Here is a 25,197-nt window from a genome sequence, read left to right as displayed (position 1 = left end):
GTACACACACACACGCACACCCGCACGCGCACTCACACACACACGCGCGCACTCGCACACACACGCGCGCACTCGCACACACACGCGCACACACACACACACACACACGCACACACACACACACACACACACACACACACACACACACACACACAGACACAGACACACACGTACACACACACACACACACGTACACACACACGCACACACCCACGCACACAGCTGAGCATCTCTGACCTCCCCTCGTTTTATTTTTAGATTTCCAGCCTCTGCGTTGCCTTCCCCTACAAAGTACTTCAGCAAAAATAACTGGAGTGAAGGAAGATAAAGGTGAAATACGTCAATTTTCTGTCAGGACTTGCGGGCAGCTTTGACCGGATCAGGCTAGCCTATTTTTAGTCTTTGTCTATTGACCTCTGATGTCGGTTCTGGGTCGACACAGCAGGAGTGGATTGAGAAAAGGTGAAGTTTGTCACTTTTTGCAGAATACTCTGATAAATCGCAGTTTAGTGCTGGTTTGCCAAGTTAAGAGAATTTAGAATTATATCTCTACTAAGATATAGCAAAGCCGAAAGTGGGACTGGATCCCACTTAATCCTCTAACACAGCTTCAATAACCAGGGCCACTGTGCTTCCACCGTATGGTATAGCAGTCGGCAGACAAAGATTTTACACTCTATGTTGACCAAGGCAGAGCCCATTACTTGAAAGATAGGCTGTCTGAGGCTGCAGATTTATCTAGCACAGCACTGGCTGCAACGAACTCTCTGCCTCAGAAGGCAGTGGAGGCCAATTCTCTGGATGCTTTCAAGAGAGAGCTAGATAGAGCTCTTAAAGATTGTATTGTGTACAGTTTTGGTTTCCTAATTTGAGGAAGGACATCCTTGTGATTGAGGCAGTGCAGCGTCAAAGATCGTAGAGGGACAAGATAGACCACTCCTTCGAAATTCAATGGGCTGACGTGTAGTACGCAACGGAACGTCAATTTGTTACAGCGACACTCGACTTCCTATGTGACCATTCTTGAAAGATAGGCTGTCTGAGGAGGCTGCAGATGTGAGCACTGGCAAAGCAGTGGAAATTCTCTGGATTAAGAGAGAGCTAGAGAGCTCTTAAAGATTGTATTGTGTACAGCCTAATTTGAGGGAAGGACATCCTTTGATTGAGGCAGTGCCGTCAAAGATCGCAAGATAGATCCTCGAAGTTCATCTGACGTGTAGCGGGAACGTCAGATTTGTTACCGACACTCGACTTCCGGTATTCCACCCGCTGTATTCAAAGCAAAGATTTTCCTCCGCTATAATCTTTGATCCAAAGCAAAGATCCTCAAGCTTGTAAACAGACCCTCACCCACATTGTATTGCAAAAACTGCAAAAAATTAAATTTAACGTATATATATTTATATATTTATATGAATGTGTGTCTGTGTGTGAGAGGCAAGTTAGAGATAATAGTTTATTCTCATGTATCAGAAGCTACTTTGATTTAAATCATCACTATTAATTTATTTGTCTTGTAAGATGATATACATAAACCATAAAGGCAATTATATATATAATTATATAGTAATAATATATATATGCATATATATATTTACACACACATATATATACACATACATATATACACACACATATATACACATACATACATACATATACACATACATATCCACACATACAAATACACACATACATATGGATACATTTATATGCATACATACACACATATAAACATATATATACATACATATATACACACATATACATATACATGCATATATATACACATACATATATATTTATACATATGATTAACATGTAGAGGAACCAACGAGAGAGCAGGCTATTTTAGACTGGGTATTGAGTAATGAGGAAGGGTTAGTTAGCAATCTTGTTGTACTGCCCCCTTGGGCAAGAGTGACCATAATATGGTTGAGTTCTTCATTAGGCAGGCAGTGACTAGTGGGGTACCGCAAGGCTCAGTGCTGGGACCCCACCTATTTACAATATATATTAATGATCTGGATGAGGGAATTGAAGGCAATATCTCCAAGTTTGCGGATGACACTAAGCTGGGGGACAGTGTTAGCTGTGAGGAGGATGCTAGGAGACTGCAAGGTGACTTGGATAGGCTGGGTGAGTGGGCAAATGTTTGGCAGATGCAGTATAATGTGGATAAATGTGAGGTTATCCATTTTGGTGGCAAAAACAGGAAAGCAGACTATTATCTAAATGGCGGCCGACTAGGAAAAGGGGAGATGCAGCGAGACCTGGGTGTCATGGTACACCAGTCATTGAAAGTAGGCATGCAGGTGCAGCAGGCAGTGAAGAAAGCGAATGGTATGTTAGCTTTCATAGCGAAAGGATTTGAGTATAGGAGCAGGGAGTTTCTACTGCAGTTGTACAGGGTCTTGGTGAGACCACACCTGGAGTATTGCGTACAGTTTTGGTCTCCAAATCTGAGGAAGGACATTATTGCCATAGAGGGAGTGCAGAGAAGGTTCACCAGACTGATTCCTGGGATGTCAGGACTGTCTTATGAAGAAAGACTGGATACACTTGGTTTATACTCTCTAGAATTTAGGAGATTGAGAGGGGATCTTATAGAAACTTACAAAATTCTTAAGGGGTTGGACAGACTAGATGCAGGAAGATTGCTCCCGATGTTGGGGAAGTCCAGGACAAGGGGTCACAGCTTAAGGATAAGGGGGAAATCCTTTAAAACCGAGATGAGAAGAACCTTTTTCACACAGAGAGTGGTGAATCTCTGGAACTCTCTGCCGCAGAGGGTAGTCGATGCCAGTTCATTGGCTATATTTAAGAGGGAGTTAGATGTGGCCCTTGTGGCTAAGGGGATCAGAGGGTATGGAGAGAAGGCAGGTACGGGATACTGAGTTGGATGGTCAGCCATGATCATATTGAATGGCGGTGCAGGCTCGAAGGGACGAATGGCCTACTCCTGCACCTAATTTCTATTTCTATGTTTCTATTATTTTCCAACGATCAATAGATTTACGATCAGTTCCTGTGGATTGGAGGATAGCTAATGCTATCCCACTTTTCAAGAAAGGAGCGAGAGAGAAAATGGGGAATTACAGACCAGTTAGCCTGACTTTGGTGGTGTGAAAGATGCTGGAGTCAATTATTAAAGATGTAATAATGGGGCATTTGGATAGCAGTAAAAGGATTAGTCCAAGTCAACATGGATTTATGATTTTACAATGCATTTAAGCCTCTCCCATTTTTATGAGATGAATTCCTGGAATATGCAGGAAGTTTATTGTAACCTAGTGCTACTTGCCTGAACAATGGATGATATATCACTTAAATGCAATTGTTTTCAGTTGTGTGGAGAGACCTGTATATTGAAAATGTGTTTTGCCTCTAATATGTCAATTTACCTTAAATGTAGAAGAGCTTATTAAAATCTTCTTACAAAGACAATTAAGTATTTTCTATCTATCCTCTTTTGGACCCAAGGCATAGCAGAGCTGCCAACTCTCACGGAGAGGTAAGGGAGGGAGAGATGGAAGGGTGGGAGAGAGGGAAGGGAAGGAGATCGCGAAGAGGGGAGGGAGAGAGAGAGAGAGAGAGAGAAGAGAGAGAGAAGAGAGGGAGAGCGAGAGAGGAGAGGAGGGGAGGAGAGAGAGAGAGATCGAAAGAGGGAGGGGGGAGAGGGAGAAGGGGGAGAGGGAGAAGGGGGGGGGGGAGGGGGGGGGGGACACAGGGAGAAGGGGGACAGGGACAAGGGGGAGAGGGAGAAGGGGGAGGGAGAAGGGAAAAGGGGGGGACAGGGAGAAGGGGGGAGGGAGAAGGGGACAGGGGGACAAAGGGGGGAGAGGGAGAAGGGGGAGAGGGAGAAGGGGAGAGGGAGAAGGGGAGAGGGAGAGAGGGAGAAGGGGGAGAGGGAGAAGGGGGAGAGGGAGAAGGGGGAGAGGGAGAAGGGGGGAGAGGGAGGGGGAGAGTGGAACGATAGCACATTATAACGCGCAGCCGTCCCATTACGACCAAAGATTATAGAGCAGAGCTCCACTAGTATATTTGATTGCGACCATCGCCGCCACTGCTGCCGACCTCCCCGACCCACCATTGCACCCAAAGATGATAGAGCAGAGTTATATAATATTTGATTGCACCCTTCTTCACGGCGGGCTTGTGATGTCTTGTATGTATGTGAGTGTTGTTTGCTATGTCCCTATGTTCGAGGAATATAATGGGTAACAGCCGCCCATTCTCGGACTCGAAAAATCTCCTGGTCACTGGACCTAATGTGTCCGCGGGCCATATTGTGCAGACTAATCCCTTACAAAACAAAACCAAAAACGTACAGAAGTGTTAAAATTGTCTTTATTATTGTGGTGAGTAAAGAACTATTAAAAATAAGTCTAAGAACTTTCTAATGTACCGACTAATGTTTCCCAATGGCCGTTGATGGGAGAACAGAAAATACCATTTTCACGACAGAATATCGACTGAAAATAATAAAAATATTTTCTCACCTTTCTTTTTTATTGGGGAACCTAAAGAATGACAGGTTGGGTCGTTTAGATTTACGATTAGAATACTTGATAGCGGAGCAGTGAGATGAAGATTTAGCTGAGGACGCCATTACAGCCCAATAAATGCTTAACAATATGGCGTCGACGGTCACACACGTCATACTACGCGTTTTTCGAGGAGTGGTCTATCTTGTCCCTCTACGATCTTTGTGCAGCGTAGGTTCACCAGATTGGCCCCTGGGATGGCGGGACTGTCATATGAAGAAAGATTGAAAAGACTAGGCTTGTATTCACTGGAGTTTAGAAGGATGAGGGGAGAATCTTATAGAAACATATAAATTTATTAAAGGACTGGACAAGCTAGATGCAGGAAAAATGTTCCCAATGTTGGGCGAGTCCAGAACCAGGGGCCACACAGTCTTAGAATAAAGGGGAGGCCATTTAAGCCTGAGGTGAGAAAAAACGTTTTCACCCAGAGAGTTGTGAATTTGTGGAATTCCCTGCCACAGAGGGCAGTGGAGGCCAAATCACTGGATGGGTTTAAGAGGGTTAGATAGAGCTCTAGGGGCTAGTGGAGTCAAGGGATATGGGGAGAAGGCAGGCACGGGTTATTGATTGGGGACGATCAGCCATGATCACAATGAATGGCGGTGCTGGCTCAAAGGGCCGAATGGCCTCCTCCTGCACCTATTTTCTATGTTTCTAAAGATAGCGGAGTCAGGGGATATGGGGAGAAGGCAAGAACGGGGTACTGATTGTGGATGATCAGCCGTGATCACAGTGGATGGCAGTGCTGTCTCGAAGGGCTGAATGGCCTACTCCTGCACCTATTTTCTATTGTCTATTGTACTCAAACAACCCTTCCCTGAAAGGAAGGCAGACACAAAAAGCTGGAGTAACTCAGCGGGACAGGCAGCATCTCTGCGGAGTAGGAATGGGTGACGTTTCGGGTCGAGACCCTTCTCTCCAGGGATGCTGCCTGTCCCGCTGAGTTACTCCAGCATTTTTGTGCGCCTATCTTCGGTGTAAACCAGCATCTGCAGTTCCTTCCTAACACCATTCTTCTCTAGAGAGGGTGGGTTAAGAAACGCCAATAAACTGACCCTCTCGATGATACGAACATGAACGTCAAAAAACACACAGTGGCAGGGCAAAGCCTTCCTTCCAATGTGACAGGTTGCCCAGTAGTTTTACCCACAATATGATCACAAATCCCCGCTGATCACAAGGAACAATGCCACATCTCAAGGCAAACAAAAAAATCATTGACAGCTTGAAAAGTGAATGCACAAAAGCTGCACCGACTCTCGGCGATAAATATCCATTAGCTCCCCTCAGTCAGTCTGCCAGAGCCCAGCCTGTGAATGTGGAGCAGAGGTACACACAGCCAACCATGTCATTGAAGGTAGGCATGCAGGTGCAGCAGGCAGTGAAGAAAGCGAATGGTATGTTAGCTTTCATTGCGAAAGGATTTGAGTCTAGGAGCAGGGAGGTTCTACTGCAGTTGTACAGGGTCTTGGTGAGACCACACCTGGAGTATTGCGTACAGTTTTAGTCTCCAAATCTGAGGAAGGACATTATTGCCATAGAGGGAGTGCAGAGAAGGTTCGCCAGACTGATTCCTGGGATGTCAGGACTGTCTTATGAAGAAAGACTGGATAGACTTGGTTTATACTCTCTAGAATTTAGGAGATTGAGAGGGGATCTTATAGAAACTTACAAAATTCTTAAGCGGTTGGACAGGCTAGATGCAGGAAGATTGTTCCCGATGTTGGGGAAGTCCAGGACAAGGGGTCACAGCTTAAGGATAAGGGGGAAATCCTTTAAAACCGAAATGAGAAGAACTTTTTTCACACAGAGAGTGGTGAATCTCTGGAATTCTCTGCCACAGAGGGAGATTATTCCATGCTTTAATTGTGTGTGCGGGGGTAGAACGAATTGCTGTACACATCTGTCTTGGTAGCTGGTGGCCCTCAGTGGTGTCTCTCGGACTATCCCTGATCGGACTTTGCTGGCTTTACCTTGCACTAAACGCTATTCCCCAATCACTGTAGACGGCTCGATTGTAATCATGTATTGTCTTTCTGCTGACTGGTTAGCACGCAGCAAAAGCTTTTCACTGTACCTCAGTACACGTGACAATAAACTAAACTTTCACATTCACTCCCTACACACTAAGGGCAATACCCAGTGGCCAATTAACCTACAAAACAAACTAAGAATAATTAACCTACAGACTTGAAGGGCCTGTCCCACATGGCTGTAATTTACGCCTCATTTACGCAACACATGTAAAATAGATTGACGCGTTGCAACTCATGGGTGCGTGTGGTAGCGTGAGACGGGAGCGTGGAGGAGTGTGAAGTTTACTTAGACGAGGAGGAATTGATTTAGTCAGAGGGTGGTGAATCTGTGGAACTCTTTGCCACAGACGGCTGTGGAGGCCACAAGTCAGTGGATGTTTTTAAGGCAGAGAAAGAGAAATTCTTGATTAGAACGGGTGTCAAGGGTTATGGGGAGAAGGCAGGAAAATGGGGTTAGGAGGCAGAGATGATGGAATGGCGGAGTGGACTCGATGGGCCGAATGGCTTAATTCTACTCCCATCACTTTTGATCTTATGATCCAATTAATAGGCTCATCCCCAAGACTGGATTGGAAGGGATTCATGGCCCAAGGTATGATGTGGCACTGACACCTACTGTCAATGATCAACACTGCAGCTGCCTTCATGTTTCCTCAGGAAGACAGTGACTGCTCTTTGACAAAACCCCCCACATGACCAACTTCAGCCCACATTGTCTGTGTCGAACACGAAGGCCATGCCAACTCCTTTCTGTCTGTACAAAATCCATACACCTCCACAGACACAAAATACTGGAGTAACTCAGCGGGGCAGGCAGCATCTCTGGAGAGAAGGAATGGGTGACGTTTTGGGTCGAGACCCTTCTTCAGACCCGAAACGTCACCCATTCCTTCTGTCCCGCCAAGTTACTCCAGCACTGTGTGTCGACCTTCAGTTTAAACCAGCATCCTCCAACCTCATCTACTGTATCCGCTGTTCCTGGTGTCAACTTCTCTACATCGGCGAGACCAAGCGCAGGCTGGGCGATCGTTTCACTGAACACCTCCGCTCAGTCCGCCTCAACCTATCCTGATATCCTACTTGAGCTCAGCGCTTCAACTCCCCCTCCCATTCCCACACTGACCTTTCTGTCCTGGGCCTCCTCCACTGTCAAGAGCGAGGCCCAGCGCAAATTGGAGGAACAGCACCTCATATATCACTTGGGTAGCTTACACCCCAGCGGTATGAATATTGACTTCTCTAACTTCAAATAGCCCTTGCTTTCCCTCTCTCTCCATCCCCTCCCCATTCCCAGTTCTCCCACTAGTCTTACTGTCTGTACTTACAGTATTTTCCTTGTCCCACCCTCTCCCCGACACCAATCTGAAGAAGGTCTCGACCCGAAACATCGCCCATTCCTTCTCTCCAGAGATGCTGCCTCACCCGCTGAGTTACTCCAGCATTTAAAAAAAAAATCCACTGACTTGGCCTCCACAGCCTTCCGTGGCAATGAATTCCACAGATTCACCACCCTCTGACGAAAGAAATCCCTCCTCATCTTCCTGAAGGAACGCCCTTTAATTCTGAGGCTATGACATATTTAAGAGGGAGTTAGATGTGGCCCTTGCGGCTAAAGGGATCAGGGGGTATGGAGAGAAGGCAGGTACAGGATACTGAGTTGGATGATCAGCCATGATCATATTGAATGGCGAATGGTGCAGGCTCGAAGGGCCGAATGGCCTCTACTCCTGCACCTATTTTCTATGTTTCTACGACCTATGGTCTAGACTTCCCACTGGTGGACACATCCTCTCCACATCCACTCTATCCGGTCTTAAGTGATAGGAGCAGTATTAGGCCATTCGGCCCATCGAGTCTACTCCGCCATTCAAATCATGGTTGATCTATCTCTCCCTCCTAACCCCATTCTCCTGCCTTCTCCCCATAACCCCTGACACCCGCACTAATCAAAAATCTATCCATCTCTGCCTTAAATATATCCTTTCATTCCATTAGTGTTAAAACCAGAGGGATTCCAGATGGAACATTTCCGCTGTAGAATTCTATATTCCTCAAACACGTTGCTCTTCCAACTTGCTTTATACATGTAGCATTTAGTTAATAATTCCCTCTGTATGTTAACAGAACTAAAGGCTGACTTCAGGGATGGGTCTCAGGTGGATATTTCCACCTTGTTAGAGGCCAGGTTCCTTCGTCTAAAGTTTCCCTGTCAGTTTAGCTCCCTTAATATTTGGCTAGTCAACGGCATTTAATATCAGCGGGATTACACACTCAGCCATTAACGGGCAAGATAGATGATTGCGGAATGAACCAGAAGGTTCCATCAATCAAACCTTTGATCTAATGTCAATGTGACAGGGCCCAGGACCCAGTGGATTCCACATCAATCACACAGTAACAATCATGTCTTTTAAGACCATTTTGCATGTGTGCTTGTAAATACAGATTCAAACAGCCCTCCTCGAACTTACACGGCATTAAGTGGAGCTTTTCAAATCCAATAAGCTTACGAAAATCACAATTTTCACCAGATATTACTCTCGTCTCATTTCGGGTTTCAGTAATGGCATCTGATCTCAGGCGGCAGATAGTGTCTTAGAGTGATACAGTGTGGAAACAGGCCCTTTGGCCCATCTTGCCCACACCGGCCAACATGTCCCAGCTACACTAGTCCCACCTGCCTGCGTTTGGTCCATATCCCTCCGAACCTGTCCTATCCATGTACCTGTCTAACTGTTTCTTACATAGAAACATAGAAAATAGGTGCAGGAGTAGAGGCCATTCGGCCCTTCGAGCCTGCACCGCCATTCGATATGATCATGGCTGATCATCCAACTCAGTATCCCAACCCTGCCTTCTCTCCATACCCCCTGATCCCTTTAGCCACAAGGGCCACATCTAACTCCCTCTTAAATATAGCCAATGAACTGTGTGGCCTCAACTACCTTCTGTGGCAGAGAATTCCACAGATTCACCACTCTCTGTGTGAAAAATGTTTTTCTCATCTCAGTCCTAAAAGATTTCCCTCTTATCCTTAAACTGTGTGACCCCTTGTTCTGGACTTCCCCAACATCAGGAACAATCTTCCTGCATCTAGCCTGTCCAACCCCTTAAGAATTTTGTAAGTTTCTATAAGATCCCCCCTCAATCTTCTAAATTCTAGCGAGTACAATATCATTCAACATGATCATGGCTGATCATCCAACTCAGTATCCCAACCCTGCCTTCTCTCCATACCCCCTGATCCCTTTAGCCACAGGGACCATTCTTAAACGTTGGGATAGTCCCAGCCTCAACTACCTGCTCTGGCAGCTTGTTCCATACCGTGTGGGATGTGCATGTTAGCATTGGTGGGTAGAGGAGAGGAGAGGAGGGTGTTGGGCGTGGTGGTGAGGTGGGACTGACCTGTGATTGTCGCTGCAGCATGGGTCTCCTCTCCCAGTAGCTTGTTCCTCACCGTGCAGCTGTACGAGCTGTTGGGCTCCAGGGTGACTCTCATCACGCTGCTCACCTCAAACAGGCCCCGCTCGTTGGCCACCTGCGAGGTGCTGACATTCTCCGTCACGTTGCCCCCCTTCCCGTCAAACCACAGCACCGTTGCCTGCGGGTAGCCCCCTGAGGAATGGCACGCAATGCTCACCTCATCTCCAGGCTTCAGGTTCTTGCTGGGCTCCAGGTGCAGGTTGGGCTTGGAGTAAGAGGCTGAAAGAAGAGGTAGGAGCATCAGCATGGTGGACCCACATCTGAGGGCTCGTGCCCCATCAACAGAGAGTTAGACTTAGCTCCTGGGGCTAATGGAACCAATGGATATGGGAAGAAAGCAGGAACAGGGTACTGATTCTGGATGATCAGCCATGATCTTATTGAATGGCGGTGCTGGCTCGAAGGGCCGAATGGCCTACTCCTGCTCCTATTGTCTATGTTTCTTTGTCTAATAAGAAGCTGCAGCTTTGGGTTAATCTAGGATGAATTAATAAATAAGAAAGAGAAGGTTTACGAGAATGATCCCAGGAATGAGTGGGTTAACATATGATGAGTGTTTGTCGGCACTGGGCCTGCACTCGCTGGAGTTTAGAAGGATGAGGGGGGACCTCATTGAAACGTACCGAATAGTGAAAGGCCTGGATAGAGTGGATGTGGGGAGGATGTTTCCACTAGTGAGAGAGTCTAGGACTAGAGGTCACAGCCTCAGAATTAAAGGATGTTCCTTTAGGAAGATGAGGAGGAATTTCTTCAATCAGAGGGTGGTGAATCTGTGGAATTCTTTGCCACAGACGGCTGTGGAGGCCAAGTCAATGGATATTTCTAAGGCAAGGATAGATAGATTCTTGATAAGTACGGGTGTCAGGGGTTATGGAGAATGGGGTTAGGAGGGAGAGATAGGAGGGAGAAATTCTTAAGGGGTTGGACAGGCTAGATGCAGGAAGATTGTTCCCGATGTTGGGGGAGGTAGGTACGGGATACTGAGTTGGATGATCAGCCATGATCATATTGAATGGCGGTGCAGGCTCGAAGGGCCGAATGGCCTACTCTTGCACCTAATTTCTATGTTTCTATGTTTTTATGATAGATCAGCCATGATTGAATGGCGGAGCAGACTTGATGGGCCGAATGGCCAAATTCTGCTCCTATCACAAACAAACATAAAATGTTGAAGATTGAAGGGAGACTTGATAATAGTATATAAAATAATAAGATGCGTAGATAAGGTAGACAGCCTGAGCCTTTTCCCCTAGGATGGAACAATCAAATAGGAAGAGAGTGATTACACATTTTTTACACAGAGAGTGATGAATCCCAGGAGCACGCTGCCAGGGGTGGTGGTGAAGGCAGATATTTTGGCGGCATTTAGATTGACACACTTGCAGGGAATGAAGGGAAATGGATCTCAGACAGGCAGATAAAAGATGGTCTTGACATCATGTTCAGCACAGACATTGTGGGCCGAAGGGTAACTTCTTGTGTCATAGAGTGATACAGTATGGAAACAGTCCCTTTGGCCCAACTCGCCCACACCGACCAACATGTCCCAGCTACACATTTGCCTCCTCTTGGTCCATATCCCTCCAAACCCGTCCTATCCATGTACCTATCCAACTGCTTCTTAAACATTGGGATAGTCCCAGCCTCAACTATCTCCTCTGGCAGCTCGTTCCATACACCCACCACCCTTTGTGTGAAAAAGTTACCCTTTAGATTCCTATTAAATCTTTTCCCAATCACCTTGAACCTGTGTCCTCTGGTCCTCGATTCCCCTACTCTGGGCAAGAGACTCTGTGCATCTACCCGATCTATTCCTCTCATGATTTTATACACCTCTATAAGATCCCCCTCATCCTCCATGGAATAGAGACCCAAGCCTACTCAACCTCTCCCTATAGCAGCTCACACCCTCTAGTCCTGGCAACATCCTCGTAAAAGCCCTGTCTCACGGTACGAGTTCATTCCAAGAGATCTCCCGAGTTTAAAAAAAAATCAAACTCGTGGTAAGCGCGGAGAATGAACGTAGCGGGTACGTCGGAGCTCGGGGACGTCTCTTAGCGGCTCGTAACGCTAACGGCAGGTACTCGGGAAGACTCGCTGACGGCAGGTAATCACGGGAAGACTCGTGAAGATTTTTCAACGTTGCAAAATGTCCACGAGAGCCCCGAGTACCGACGAGTGGACATTACCGTAAATCTCCGCGTTCGAATCAGGGCAAACTCGGGAGGTAGAGCTCTTGGAATGAACTCGTACCCTGGGACAGGGCTTTAAATCTTTACTGAACCCTTTGAAGATTGACAATATCTTTCCTGTATCTTTGTGCTGTAACATTCTATGTTCCACGTCACATTTGGAAGTATGTTTAGGATAGTGTTGTACCTGCGAGTTGGAGCATGATGGGGGCACTGTTGTAGTCTAGGACACGGACAAAGCAGGTGAAGCTGCCTTCATCTTCAATCTTCACATTCCTCAACAGCAGCGAGGCGTTGCCCTTGCCCAGCTGGTCCATGAACAGTGCGGTCCGGTTGACAAAGCTGTCCGCCTGGTCGCTCTGCACTTCCCACTGCTGCGAGTAGCTGTGCACCATGGTCTTGGTCTCTGTCAGCTGCCAGATCACACTCACATCCCCCAGGGAGAAGTTGCCCTCGCTGGTGAACGTGCAGTTCAGTGTCACGTCTTCCCCGTAGCGGGCAATCACTGGGTCCATTGGAACCTGGATGTCCAGAGCTCCTGCAAGCATTGAAAGAGAATTCATCAGTGAAGGAAGCCAGCAGCACAAAACAGAAACATAGAAAATAGGTGCAGGAGTAGAGGCCATTCGGCCCTTCGAGCCAGAACCCCCATTCAATATGATCATGGCTGATCATCCACAATCAGTACCCCGTTCCTGCTTTCTCCCCATATCCCTCGATTCCGTTAGCTATCTCTCTTGAATACATGAAACTTTTACACGTGGAGACAGGGAGAACACACAAACTCTATACAGATTCTATACTGTCTGTACGGAGTTTGCATGTTATCCCCGTTTCTTTCAGGAGCTCCAGATTCCTCCCACATCCCAAACCATGCTGTGATGCAGCCCGGTAAAATGCAATGATGCTGCTGGTTTATTCCAGATATCTGCAAGACTTTCGAGTTATTCTAATATTCCTCATTGATGATGATGGTTCCATAAGGCTTCACTGTATAATTAATACGATGAATAAAACAGGCTCACACTCCATGGTTAAGTTAAGTTAGAGTCCCAGTTTGTGTGGGATTACTCCATACAGTATCGTGCAATCATTAGATAGCTTCCCCTCTGGGCTCCAAGTTCCTGCTTAACTGCAAAGCGCATGGGATTTGAAATAAAAACTGGGGATTAACATTAAAGATTCATGAGTTCGGGCAGCTTCTGAGGACGGAACATTTGCCAAGGATTTTAGTTTCTGAAGCGTTTGGCAAAAGGTGCGGAAATTAAGTCTAGCTGCGTGTAATTCTTTGCGAATGAGTCAAAAGCCATGTTTGACAACAGCACCAACGTCGCTGGACATTTTAGTTTTGGTCAGCGTTTAGTTTATTTTGTAAAAGGACACACAGAGTGCTGGAGTAACTCAGCGGGTCAGGCAGCATCTGTGGAGAACATGGATAGGTGCCGTTTCACAGAGTGCTGGAGTAACCCAGCTGGTCAGGCAGCATCTGTGGAGAACATGGATAGGTGACGTTTCACAGAGTGCTGGAGTAACTCAGCGGGTGCAGCAGCATCTATGGAGCTAAGGAAATAGGCAACGTTTCGGGCCGAAACCCTTCCGGGTTTCGGACCGAAACGTTGCCTATTTCCAGAAGGGTTTTGGCCCGAAACGTTGCCTATTTCCTTCGCTCCATAGATGCTGCTGCACCATAACTCAGCGGGTCAGGCAGCATCTGTGGAGAAAAATGGATAGGTGACGTTTCACAGAGTGCTGGAGTAACGTAGCGGGTCAGGCAGCATATGTGGCGAACATGGATAAGTGACGTGTCACAGAGTGCTGGAGTAACTCTGAGTGCTGTCTGTACACGCTGTAAGGCAGCAACACTACCGCTGCACCAGCGTGTTATTACATTCACCGCCAGCGTTAACTTAATGGATAGCCTCATCCAACCACTGCGATAATCTTTGCAACGCTACCCGTCCCGTGTCCCATCTGCCAACAAGCCCGTCGCTCTCTACTCAGTCAATAACGCATTAACGTTACTCATCTGCAGCAAGATAAGAGGTCGGACATGGAGCGGTGAGTAACAGTGTGGAGATGATGCAGATAATCCCGCTGCTGTTACAGTTGTGTCTGTTACTCTGGTAATGACCTGCCAGCGCTGGTGATAGCCACCATTTGTTACAGCAGGTTGGCTGGCAAATCTGGGAGCAACACCAGCCTACAAATTGCAAAGTGTCGAACAGAGAGCACCAGGGTGTGAATCAAACCTCGTGCAAGCACAAAATATTTTCTCTCGTCCGAAGGTCATCCCAGCACCAGAGAGAGACAACTTTAGGGCGGTCACGGTGGCGCAGCGGTAGAGTCGCTGCCTTACAGCGCTTGCAGCACCGGAGATCCAAGTTCGATCCCGACTACGGGCGCTGTCTGTACGGAGTTTGCACGTTCTCCCCGTGACTTTTCTCCGAGATCTTCGGTTTCCTCTCACACTCCAAAGACGTACAGGTTAGTAGATCCACTGGCTTGGTGTGTGTGTAAATTGTCCGTAGTGTGTGTATAGTGTGTATAAAGGTTTCCCAACCTACAGTATATTTAGCCCCAGGGGTAACTCTGGATATTTGTTCTCATTGATCGGTGCGGTATCTGTTCATTATTAGTTGTTGATAAATAAATGAAAATAACATTGTTAAAAACTGAAGCTTTGTAAGAAATCAGTAATTAAATTGTCACTCACTATTATTTGTGTACATGCTTCTAATAAAAATACTTTACAAAAAAAGAAAATAACTTTGATATGTGCTATTAAAGTTGCCTGGGGCAAACGGGATGAGTAATGTTGGCAACCCCTTGTGTATAGGATAGTGTTAATGTGTGGTCGGTGCAGACTCTACAGGCCTGTTTACCACGCTGTATCTCTAAAACCTAACACCAAAGATACCAGCTTTCCATCTGAGCTACTGATTCCTTTTCATCAGACAAATATTTCTGTCTTTGGATGAATAATAATAATGTGTTGACTACCAGCTGTGCTACAGGCCACTGTGTGATCACACACATCCCATCACCTGCTCAAGTGGGTGGTTATTAGAAATATTTTACTGCAAATTAAAGAGAAAGCTGCCATCACCGAGAAATCCACGATTGAAGTTAGATAGAAGAAACACTAACTCATTCCTTCTCTCTAGAGATGCTGCCTGGTCATAAGTGATAGTAAAATTAGGCCATTCAGCCCATCAAGTCTACTCTGCCATTCAATCATGCCTGATCTATCTCTACCTCCCAACTCCATTCTCCTGCCTTCTCCCCATAACCTCTGACACACACACACACTAATCAAGAATCTATCTATCTCTGCCTTCAAAATATCCACTGACTTGTGGCCTCCACAGCCAACTGTGGCAAAGAATTCCACAGATTCACCACCCTCTGACTAAAGAAATTCCTCCTCATCTCCTTCCTAAAAGAACATCCTTTAATTCTGAGGCTGTGGCCTCTAGTCCTAGACTCTCCCACTAGTGGAAACATCCTCTCCACATCCACTCTATCCAAGTCTTTCACTATTCTGTACTTTTCAATCAGCCCCCGCCCCTCCCCACTCATTCTTCTAAACTCCAGCGAGTACAGGCCCAATGCCGACAAACGCTCATCATAGGTAAACCCTCTGATTCCTGGGATCGTTCTTGTAAACCTCCTCTGGACTCTCTCCAAGGCCAGCATATCCTTCCTCTGATAGATCTGCAGATCATCTACCGGTACTAATTTGGCACCATTGCCCCACCAGCTATCGCAGGCAAAGCCGCAGCTCAAAGCGTCGCCTATTCATGTTCTCCAGAGATGCTGCCTGACCCGCTGAGTTACTCCAGCACTTTGCCTTTTTTTTTAAAATAAACCACCATCTGCAGTTCCTAATGTCTACATATACTTTTCAATATTCCTTACAGATCAAAAATTCCAGTGCGTTTTTTAAATGCAATTTCACCCCACACAGCCCCACTATCCATAGCCTGTATTTTCTCAACACTGTGTTTATCTCCTCCCAGGGTTAATTACACAGTTCTTCAATGCCAAAACAGGAGGCAACAGAATGATAGAGATCTAAATTAATTTGGAATTTGTTGAACATAGTCATAAGGAGACATGACTTGAGAATTAAGGGACTGAAGTTTAGTGGTAACATGAGGGGGAACTTCGTTACTCAGAGAGTGGTAGCTGTGTGGAATGAGCTTCCAGTGAAGGTGGTGGAGGCAGGTTCGTTTTATCATTTAAAAATAAATTGGATAGTTATATGGACGGGAAGGGAATGGAGGGTTATGGTCTGAGCGCAGGTATATGGGACTAGGGGAGATTATGTGTTCGGCACGGACTAGAAGGGTCGAGATGGCCTGTTTCCGTGCTGTAATGGTTATATGGTTATAGCCATCAGACCAGGCAACGTCTGTGGAGACAGACATTTGTGTCGTCAATTGAAACCTTAAAGATAGACACAAAATGCTGGAGTAACTGAGTAACACACGCTAGGGACAATTTACACGTACAACAAGCCAATTAACTTACAAACTTGCACGTCTTTGGAGTGTGGGAAGAAACCGAAGATCTCAGAGAAACCCTGTGCAGGTCACGGGGAGAACGTGCAAACTCCGTACAGACAGCACCCGTAGTTGGGATTGAACCCGGATCTCCGGCGCTGCACGCGCTGTAATGCCCCTGTCCCACTTAGGAAACCTGAACGGAAACCTCTGGAGACTTTGCGCCCCACCCAAGGTTTCCGTGCGGTTCCCGGAGGTTTTTGTCAGTCTCCCTACCTGCTTCCACTAGCTGCAACCTCCGGCAACCACCTGCAACCTCCGGGAACCGCACGGAAACCTTGGGTGGGGCGCAAAGTCTCCAGAGGTTTCCATGGAGGTTTCCTAAGTGGGACAGGGGCATAAGGCAGCAACTCTACCACTGCAACACCGTGGCCTCCCTTGACAAGATTTAAAGCCGGTGCGGGACTTGAACCAGTGAACTTCTACCTGAAGAGTATTCCCGTAGAAGTGTCACAAACCTGTGATTGTGCACGGTTCAAATAAGTAATTTAAGAGTTATTTGATTGAGGGGTTTTGGAAATGCCATAAACTAGAGAAGAGAAGGCAGCCTGTATTATTATTACTGCTGCAAGATAGAATGATAGTCTTTCACTCGCGCTTTCACAGGGACTATATTTTACAGCAGACAGTCCCTGCAGGACGGTACACATCATTGTTTTAAGACTAAGGTCAGGAACGCAAAGACACCATGGATTGTGGATATGGAATGTGGCAGTGGTGGTATATTATAGTTATGGATAACTAGGTCAGACGATGGATAGCGACTGTAATCACAGCATGGGAACCATCTTTAAAATACATTTTACAAACACCACATCATTCTTGCCTTTGCCAGTGACAGGGCTGCAGCAGAGGAGCAGATACTGCTGTGTGATCTGTCACCCACACCTTGCTTCCATTACTCACTGCAACACACACTCGTTCAACCTGCACCAGTCACGCTCCTCTCACTCATCTGTGCCCTTGCACACTCGCACACACTCGCACGCCCACACTTGCACGCACACGCGTGCACACACACACACCCTCACACAATCCCCCGCGCATTCTCACACGCGTGTGCACATGCGCACGCACTAGCACACACCCTCTTACACACTCCCCCGCGCATGCACACGGGCACACACGCACTCGCCCAATTGCCAGCGTTCTCACACACACGCACTCGCACACACACACACACACACACACACACACACACACACACACACACACACACACACACACACACACACACACACACACACACACACACACACACACACACACACACACACACACACCACACACACACGCACACACGCACACACACACACACCCACTCGCACACACACACACACACACACACACACACACACACACACACACACACACACACACACACACACACTCGCACACACACACCACTTGTGTGTTGTTTTTGGTTGTTTGTGCCATGCAAGAACAAGTTTGTAGATCAACAGTTCGACCATTTCCTTACACTATTAGCTAGGGTGTCTTCCCAATCTTCCACCCTACCATACTGTGGTACTTGCATTTTTTTCTTGCACTTCCTCTGTAACTGTAAAGCTATAGTTCTGTAACACTATAATCTGAACTCTAGCTCGTGTGTGTGTGTGTGTGTTGTCTGTATGTTTGTCTGTGTGTGTTGTCTGTGTGTGTAATGTGTGTGTGTGTGTGTGTGTGTTGTCTGTATGTTTGTCTGTGTGTGTGTGTGTGTGTGTGTATAATGTGTGTATATAATGTGTGTGTGTGTGTGTATAATGTGTGTATATAATGTGTGTGTGTGTGTGTATAATGTCTGTGTGCGTGTGTGTGTGTGTGTGTGTGTGTGTGTGTGTGTGTGTGTGTGTTGTCTGTATGTTTGTCTGTGTGTGTAGTGTATGTGTGTGTGTGTGTGTCTGTATGTGTGTGTCTGTGTGTGTAGTGTGTGTGTGTGTGTGTGTGTGTGTGTGTGTGTGTGTGTGTCTGTGTGTTTGTCTGTGTGTGTGTGTGTGTGTGTGTGTTGTCTGTATGTTGTCTGTGTGTGTGTGTGTGTGTGTGTGTGTGTGTGTGTGTGTGTGTGTGTGTGTGTGTGTGTGTGTCGCACGTCTGTGCGTGTATGTTCGCTGCAGATGCTGGTTTACACTGAAGACAGACACAAAATGCTGGAGTAACTCAGCGGGACAAGCAGCATCTCTGGAGAGAAGGAATGGGTGACGTTTCGGGTCGAGACCCTTCTTCATGCCCTACCTCAGTGTGGTTTGATTAATTTCATGTACAGCATGATTTGAAAGGATAGCACACAAAGTTTTATCACATTTTCTCAGTTCACCTGGAAACAACAAACCAACATGATCGAGCCAGCCTGGTCATGACCAACCTTTTCATACATGAAGCAAGGAAATCCCAGGAAAGTTTATTTAGCTAACCCATCGATCGTTTGGAAAGTTGTAAGACTTGGTTTAGAAAGGAGATGAGGAAGAATTTCTTAAGCCAGAGGGTGGTGAATCTGTGGGATTCATTGCCACAGACGGCTGCGGAGGTCAAATTTGGTATTTTCAAGCGGAGATTGATAGGTACTTGATTAGGAAGATTATGGGGGAAGGCAGGAGAATGGAGTCCTGTGGGAAAATAGATCAGCCATGATTTAATAGCGTAGTAGACTCAATGGGTTGAATGGCCTCATTCTGTTCCTCTGTCTTATGGAAAGCTTGCAAGGGCATTATGGTCAATAGACAATAGGTGCAGGAGTAGGCCATTCGGCCCTTTGAGCCAGCACCACCATTCAATGTGATCATGGCTGATCATCCCCAATCAGTACCCCGTTCCTGCCTTCTCCCCATATCCCCTGACTCCGCTATTTTTAAGACCCCTATCTAGCTCTCTCTTGAAAGCATCCAGAGAACCGGCCTCCACCGCCCTCTGTGAGGCAGAGAATTCCACAGCTTCACCCACTCTCTGTGAGAAAAAGTGTTTCCGTTCTAAATGGCTTACCCCTTATTCTTAAACTGTGTGTGGCCCCTGGTTCTGGACTCCCCCAACATCGGGAACATGTTTCCTGCCTCTAGCGTGTCCAAGCCTTAACAATCTTATATGTTGCAATGAGATCCCCTCTCATCCTTCTAAACTCTAGAGTGTCCAAGCCTTAACAATCTTATATGTTTCAATGAGATCCCCTCTCATCCTTCTAAACTCCAGAGTGCCCAAGCCCTTAACAATCGGTCAGTGTGGACGAGTTGGGCCAAAGGGCCTGGGCCTGCCTTGTGCCTTTGAGGGCGAGCAGGCGAATGCAATGCAAAGTTTGCGGCTTACCTCTGCAAAGTCCCAGCAGTAGAGGCAGTAAACACAGCGGGAAGATGGCGAAGGGCATCGCTGAGGATGGTGGGGAGTGTTGGTGATGAAGGCAGAATGAAGATCGTCTAGAAGATCTGCCTGTCTGACGATGCTCTGCCCTTCACGACCCCGACAACAACATCGACCAAGTGTCTGCAGGATTGGACAAACAAGCAGTTGGTGACCATGGGTTAAGGAATCCACATACAATACGATAGAACTTTATTTATCCCAGGAGGGAAATTGATCTGCCAACAGTCATAAACACACGAGATACATGAAACACTAAATTATTATTTTTTATAAAAAGAGAAGAGAAAAACGAATGAAGAAGTGAAAGAAGCGGAGATTTATCCCACTGCCCTTCTGATGAAGCCAAATAAAGTTACAAAAATAAGAAAAAATTAAAATAGGTTTCGGGGCTAGCTTACAGTTTATATTTAGTGTCAAATTAGGCTTGTCTCAGGTTGCAGTGTGTGGGATAATAAATACCATAACATTGTCTCCCAAGTGAGGAGGTGATAGAGGAAGAGAGACATAGTTGGTCACATCTTTGAAGCAAGAGGCAATAAAGCAGATGGCCAAGTGACAAAGAAGAACCAGGGAAGTGGAGATAAAATGACCTAAAGCAAATGGCCAATGTTTTTAGTATATTTTGTACCATTTAAACAAAAGGCCTTTGATGTGATGCATTCTGTGGAAACCTTTTCCTGTACCTCTGACCATGACTAATGTCTGTGGAATGTGCTAAGGGGACAAAAAAAACCTATTTAAGGCAATGTAATTCTGTTGTTCAGAGAAGAGGACCGAGGACAGTCGAGTGTGTACATTGGTCACTTAGCTGGAATTCTCGCTCCCTTTCATCGGCCAATGTTAAGTAAAGTTTTGAACTGGTCTACCAAACAGTTTGTGTGGTGTCTGTTTATTAAGAAGCGAACCTGGTTTAGTTGTTATAAAAGTAACTTTTTCACTTCCTTCCCTACACCCACTCACCCGACCCTAGCATCGGGTTTGAGTTTGTGTTCAACCATTATAAACACTAAATTAAAGTGATAAGTGGAAAGGTTTGGGGAGGAGGGGGGGAGAGGAGTCAGTCTCAGTCTACCCCACGCTAGAAGGGGGGTGGGGTGGGGAGGAGTTGTACAGCTTGATAGCCACAGGGAAGAAGGATCTCCTATGGCGTTCTGTGCTACATCTTGAGAAACATAACCAAAGTGATGGGATTATACGGGGAGCATTTTGCTCAAACAGACCACTCAGCCTTCTGAGGCTGTTCCTCATTCACCAAGATCATTGGCGTGAATCAACGTTCCTGCCTATTCTTTAAAAGTGTATCTATACCGCTAAAAAAAAAAAAACCTCCTCATCTCAAGGCATTTCGTTGTCTCTGTACTGTACACTGACAATGACAATTAAAATTGAATCTGAATCTGAATCAAGGATCTGATAAAGGATATAACACAGGGCCTCACAGCACCAGACACACGTGGTTGATCCTGACCTCAGGTGCTGTCTGTACGGAGTTTGCACGTTCTCCCTGGGACCGCGTGGGTTTTCTCCAGGTTCCCCGATTTCCTTCCACACTCCAAAGATGTGGGTTAATTGGCTTCAGTTAAAATAGTAAATTCTTCCTTAGTGTGTGTAGGATGGTGTTAGTGTGCGGGGGTCGCTGGTCGGCACGGACACGTTGGGCCGAAGGGCCTGTTTCTGCGCTGTATCTCCAAACTAAACTAAACCTTCCAGCAAGGGTTTCGGCCCGAAACGTCGCCTATTTCCTTCGCTCCATAGATGCTGCTGCACCCGCTGAGTTTCTCCAGCAATTTTGTGTACCAGCAAGAATCATTAGGTGGCGATAGGGAGCAGGATCTTGGATGGCTAATACACTTCCAGCACTGCAGCAACGAGACTCCAAAACTGTGGCCCCATTTATTAGAATCACTGAAATGTAACACTAAAATAGACCCTGTTCGTGGGGAAAAATCTGCCAGTGCTACCACTCAGCTCTTAGAAACATAGACAATAGGTGCAGGAGTAGGCCATTCGGCCCTTCGAGCCTGCACCGCCATTCAATATGATTATGGCTGTGCTGGAGAAACTCAGCGGGTGCAGCAACATCTATGGAGCGAAGGAAATAGGCAACGTTTCAGGACGAAACCCTTCCGGGTTTCGACCCGAAACGTTGCCTATTTCCTTCAAGAACCTATACTCAAATCCTTTAGGAGTAGGCCATTCGGCCCTTCAAGCCTGCACCGCCATTCAATATGATCATGGCTGATCATCCAACTCAGTATCCTGTACCTGCCTTCTCTCCATACCCCCTGATCCCTTTAGCCACAAGGGCCACATCTAACTCCCTCTTAAATATAGCCAATGAACTGTGGCCTCAACTACTTTCTGTGGCAGAGAATTCCACAGATTCACCACTCTCTGTGTGAAAAATGTTTTCCTCATCTCGGTGCTAAAAGATTTCCCCTTGATCCTTAAACTGTGTGACCCCTTGTTCTGGACTTCCCCAACATCGGGAATGATGTTCCTGCATCTAGCCTGTCCAACCCCTTAAGAATTTTGTAAGTTTCTTTAAGATCCCCCCTCAATTTTCTAAATTCTAGTGTCTGCACGGAGTTTGTGCGTTCTCCCCTTGACCTGCATTTAGTGTCTATCTGAGGGTTACGGAGTTATAGAGAAATCGATATTCATAGGGCTGGGGTTGCAAGCTGCCAAAGGACCTCAAAGGTTTGTCTATCTGTCAGATCCTTCCTTTCAAAGGTGTGAGATGTTAGACTGATTCTGGGGTCAATATCCCGTCTCAGAAGGGGTCACACAGCTTAAGGATAAGGGGGAAATCTTTTAGGACCGAGATGAGAAAAAAAAATTTCACACAGGGAGTGGTGAATCTCTGGAACTCTCTGCCACAGAAGGTAGTTGAGGCCACAGTTCATTGGCTATATTTAAGAGGGAGTTAGATGTGGCCCTTGTGGCTCAAGGGATCAGGGGGTATGGAGAGAAGGCAGGGATGGGATACCGAGTTGGATGATCAGCCTTGATCATATTGAATGGCGGTGCAGGCTCAAAGGGCCGAATGGCCTCTACTCCTGTGAAAAAGTTACTTTTATAACTACTAAACCAGGTTCGCTTCTTAATAAACAGACACCACACAGACTGTTTGGTAGACCAGTTCAAAACTTTACTTAACATGGGCCGATGGAAGGGAGCGAGAATTTCCAGCTAAGTGACCAATGTAGACACTTGACCATCCTCGGTCCTCTTCCCTTAACAACAGACTTACATTGCCTTAAATAGGGTTTTTTTGTCCCCTTAGCACATTCCACAGACATTAGTCATGGTCAGAGGTACAGGAAAAGGTTTCCACAGAATGCATCACATCAAACCTTTTGTTTACATGGTACAAGATATACTAAAAACATTGGCCATTTGCTTTAGGTCATTTTATCTCCAAATAGACCACCCTAGCTTTTTCGCTGCTTCCTCTGTCATTTGGTCCCTCATAAACATAGGTCATTTGTTTACAAAGATGTGACTGGCTATGTCTCTCTTCCTTTATTGCCTCCTCCCCCATAAACATTGGCCATTTGGTTTATGGCATCTTACTTCAAAGATATCTCTAGCTTCTCCTCTCTGTCACTTCCTCACTTGGGAGACAATGTTATAGGATTTATTATCTCACACACACCACAACCTAAGGCAAGCCTAATTTGACACTAAATATAAGCTGTAAGCTAGCCCAGAAGCCAATTTAATATCTTCTTATATTTTTAACTAAAATTCGGCTTCATCACCTGCACCTATTGTCTATGTTTCCATGTAACTCTACCGCTGCGCCACCGGTTATAGCCGGCAGTGATATCTCCAATTCAACAGGCCAACATTCCTCACTGTTCATCAGTTTTCCTGGTTAAGGAAAGAATGTTGGCAAGGCCATCGGGAACAATCCCAGCCTTTCTTTCACTTGGGGAGAATAGAATCGAATACGTTATTTGTGATGGTACAATACTGTGCAGCAAAATCACATTGCATCTCCTTCGTTTAAAAATAACAAAACACAACAGCCATTGACTCCCATATACACAAAATCCACATAACATATGCAACAATACAATAGCGTTATTTTGTCATTTGAACCTGACATGACGTTCAAACGAAATTTGGTTTCTGCAGACATACAAGAAAAGAACCAAGACACACACCAACACAATTCACACAAACATCCATCACAGTGTATCTCCAGCTCACTGTGATGGAAGGCAAAGTCTTGTCTCTCTCTCCCCTGCTCTCCATTCCTCTCCCAAAGTCAAAGTCAAAGTCAAAGCCCCCGGCGGGCGCTAGCAAGTCCCACGGCCACTTAAAGCCGCGCCGGGCGATGTAAGGCACATAACAATACACATAATAAATAATAATAATAATAATAAACTTATTTATATAGCACATTTTCAGTCAACTTGCATTGACCCCAAAGTGCTTCACATAATTACATTACATTACACACAGGCAAAGGTGGGTGAAGTGTCTTGCCCCAAGGACACAACGACAGTATGCGCTCCAAGCGGGATTCGAACCGGCTACCTTCCGGTCACCAGCCGAACACTTAGTCCATTGTGATTTAAAAAGCCCATTTAAAAAGAGTTTTGCCCATTATATTGCACCCCGAATTATATTGTGCTTTCCCCAGTGTTCTCTGTTAGAGTTAAGTCCTTTTATCGCGGTCATGTGGTGACATAGTATCGTGAAACCGAAACGTTTCACGTATGGGAGATAAGACGATTCAGAATATTAAAAATCTCCTTGTGGCGATTGAATAATGTCCCTCCTGCTCTCCTTCACTCATTCCTTTTTTCTTTATGTGTTTTTCACTCACGCTCACTAGTCTATCCCTCACTTTTCACAACCTCTTTTTCCTCTCTCCTTTCTTTAAAAAAAAAGGAAGTTGTACAGAGAATGTAATATGTAAACATAATTTTTGTACCACTGTATTGTACTTCTAATAAATTTTATTTTTTTAAATAAATAGAAAATTCTTTTATCGCACATGGGTAGGAAC

General features: G+C 46.0%; 1 protein-coding gene across 13 annotated transcripts in view; it reads right to left on the bottom strand.

Annotated features, from left to right (window-relative positions):
• cd276 (CD276 molecule) overlaps positions 1 to 25,197 on the bottom strand; it is a 102,809-nt gene that overhangs the window by 68,881 nt on the left and 8,731 nt on the right. For all 13 annotated transcript variants that reach the window (XM_055662904.1, XM_055662903.1, XM_055662906.1 and 10 more), the window contains 3 exons: positions 20,121 to 20,294; positions 12,449 to 12,799; positions 9,992 to 10,288 (listed from right to left, as the gene is read on the bottom strand). In XM_055662904.1, the coding sequence (XP_055518879.1) occupies positions 9,992 to 10,288; positions 12,449 to 12,799; positions 20,121 to 20,178 (706 nt within the window). In that variant the 5' untranslated portion in view covers positions 20,179 to 20,294. The remainder of the gene's footprint in view (positions 1 to 9,991; positions 10,289 to 12,448; positions 12,800 to 20,120; positions 20,295 to 25,197) is intronic.

This window comes from Leucoraja erinacea, chromosome 36 (assembly GCF_028641065.1).
Source record: "Leucoraja erinacea ecotype New England chromosome 36, Leri_hhj_1, whole genome shotgun sequence".
Lineage (NCBI taxonomy): Eukaryota > Metazoa > Chordata > Chondrichthyes > Rajiformes > Rajidae > Leucoraja > Leucoraja erinaceus.
Note: the sequence above shows the minus strand (reverse complement) of the source record. Positions and strands in the feature narration are given on the sequence as shown.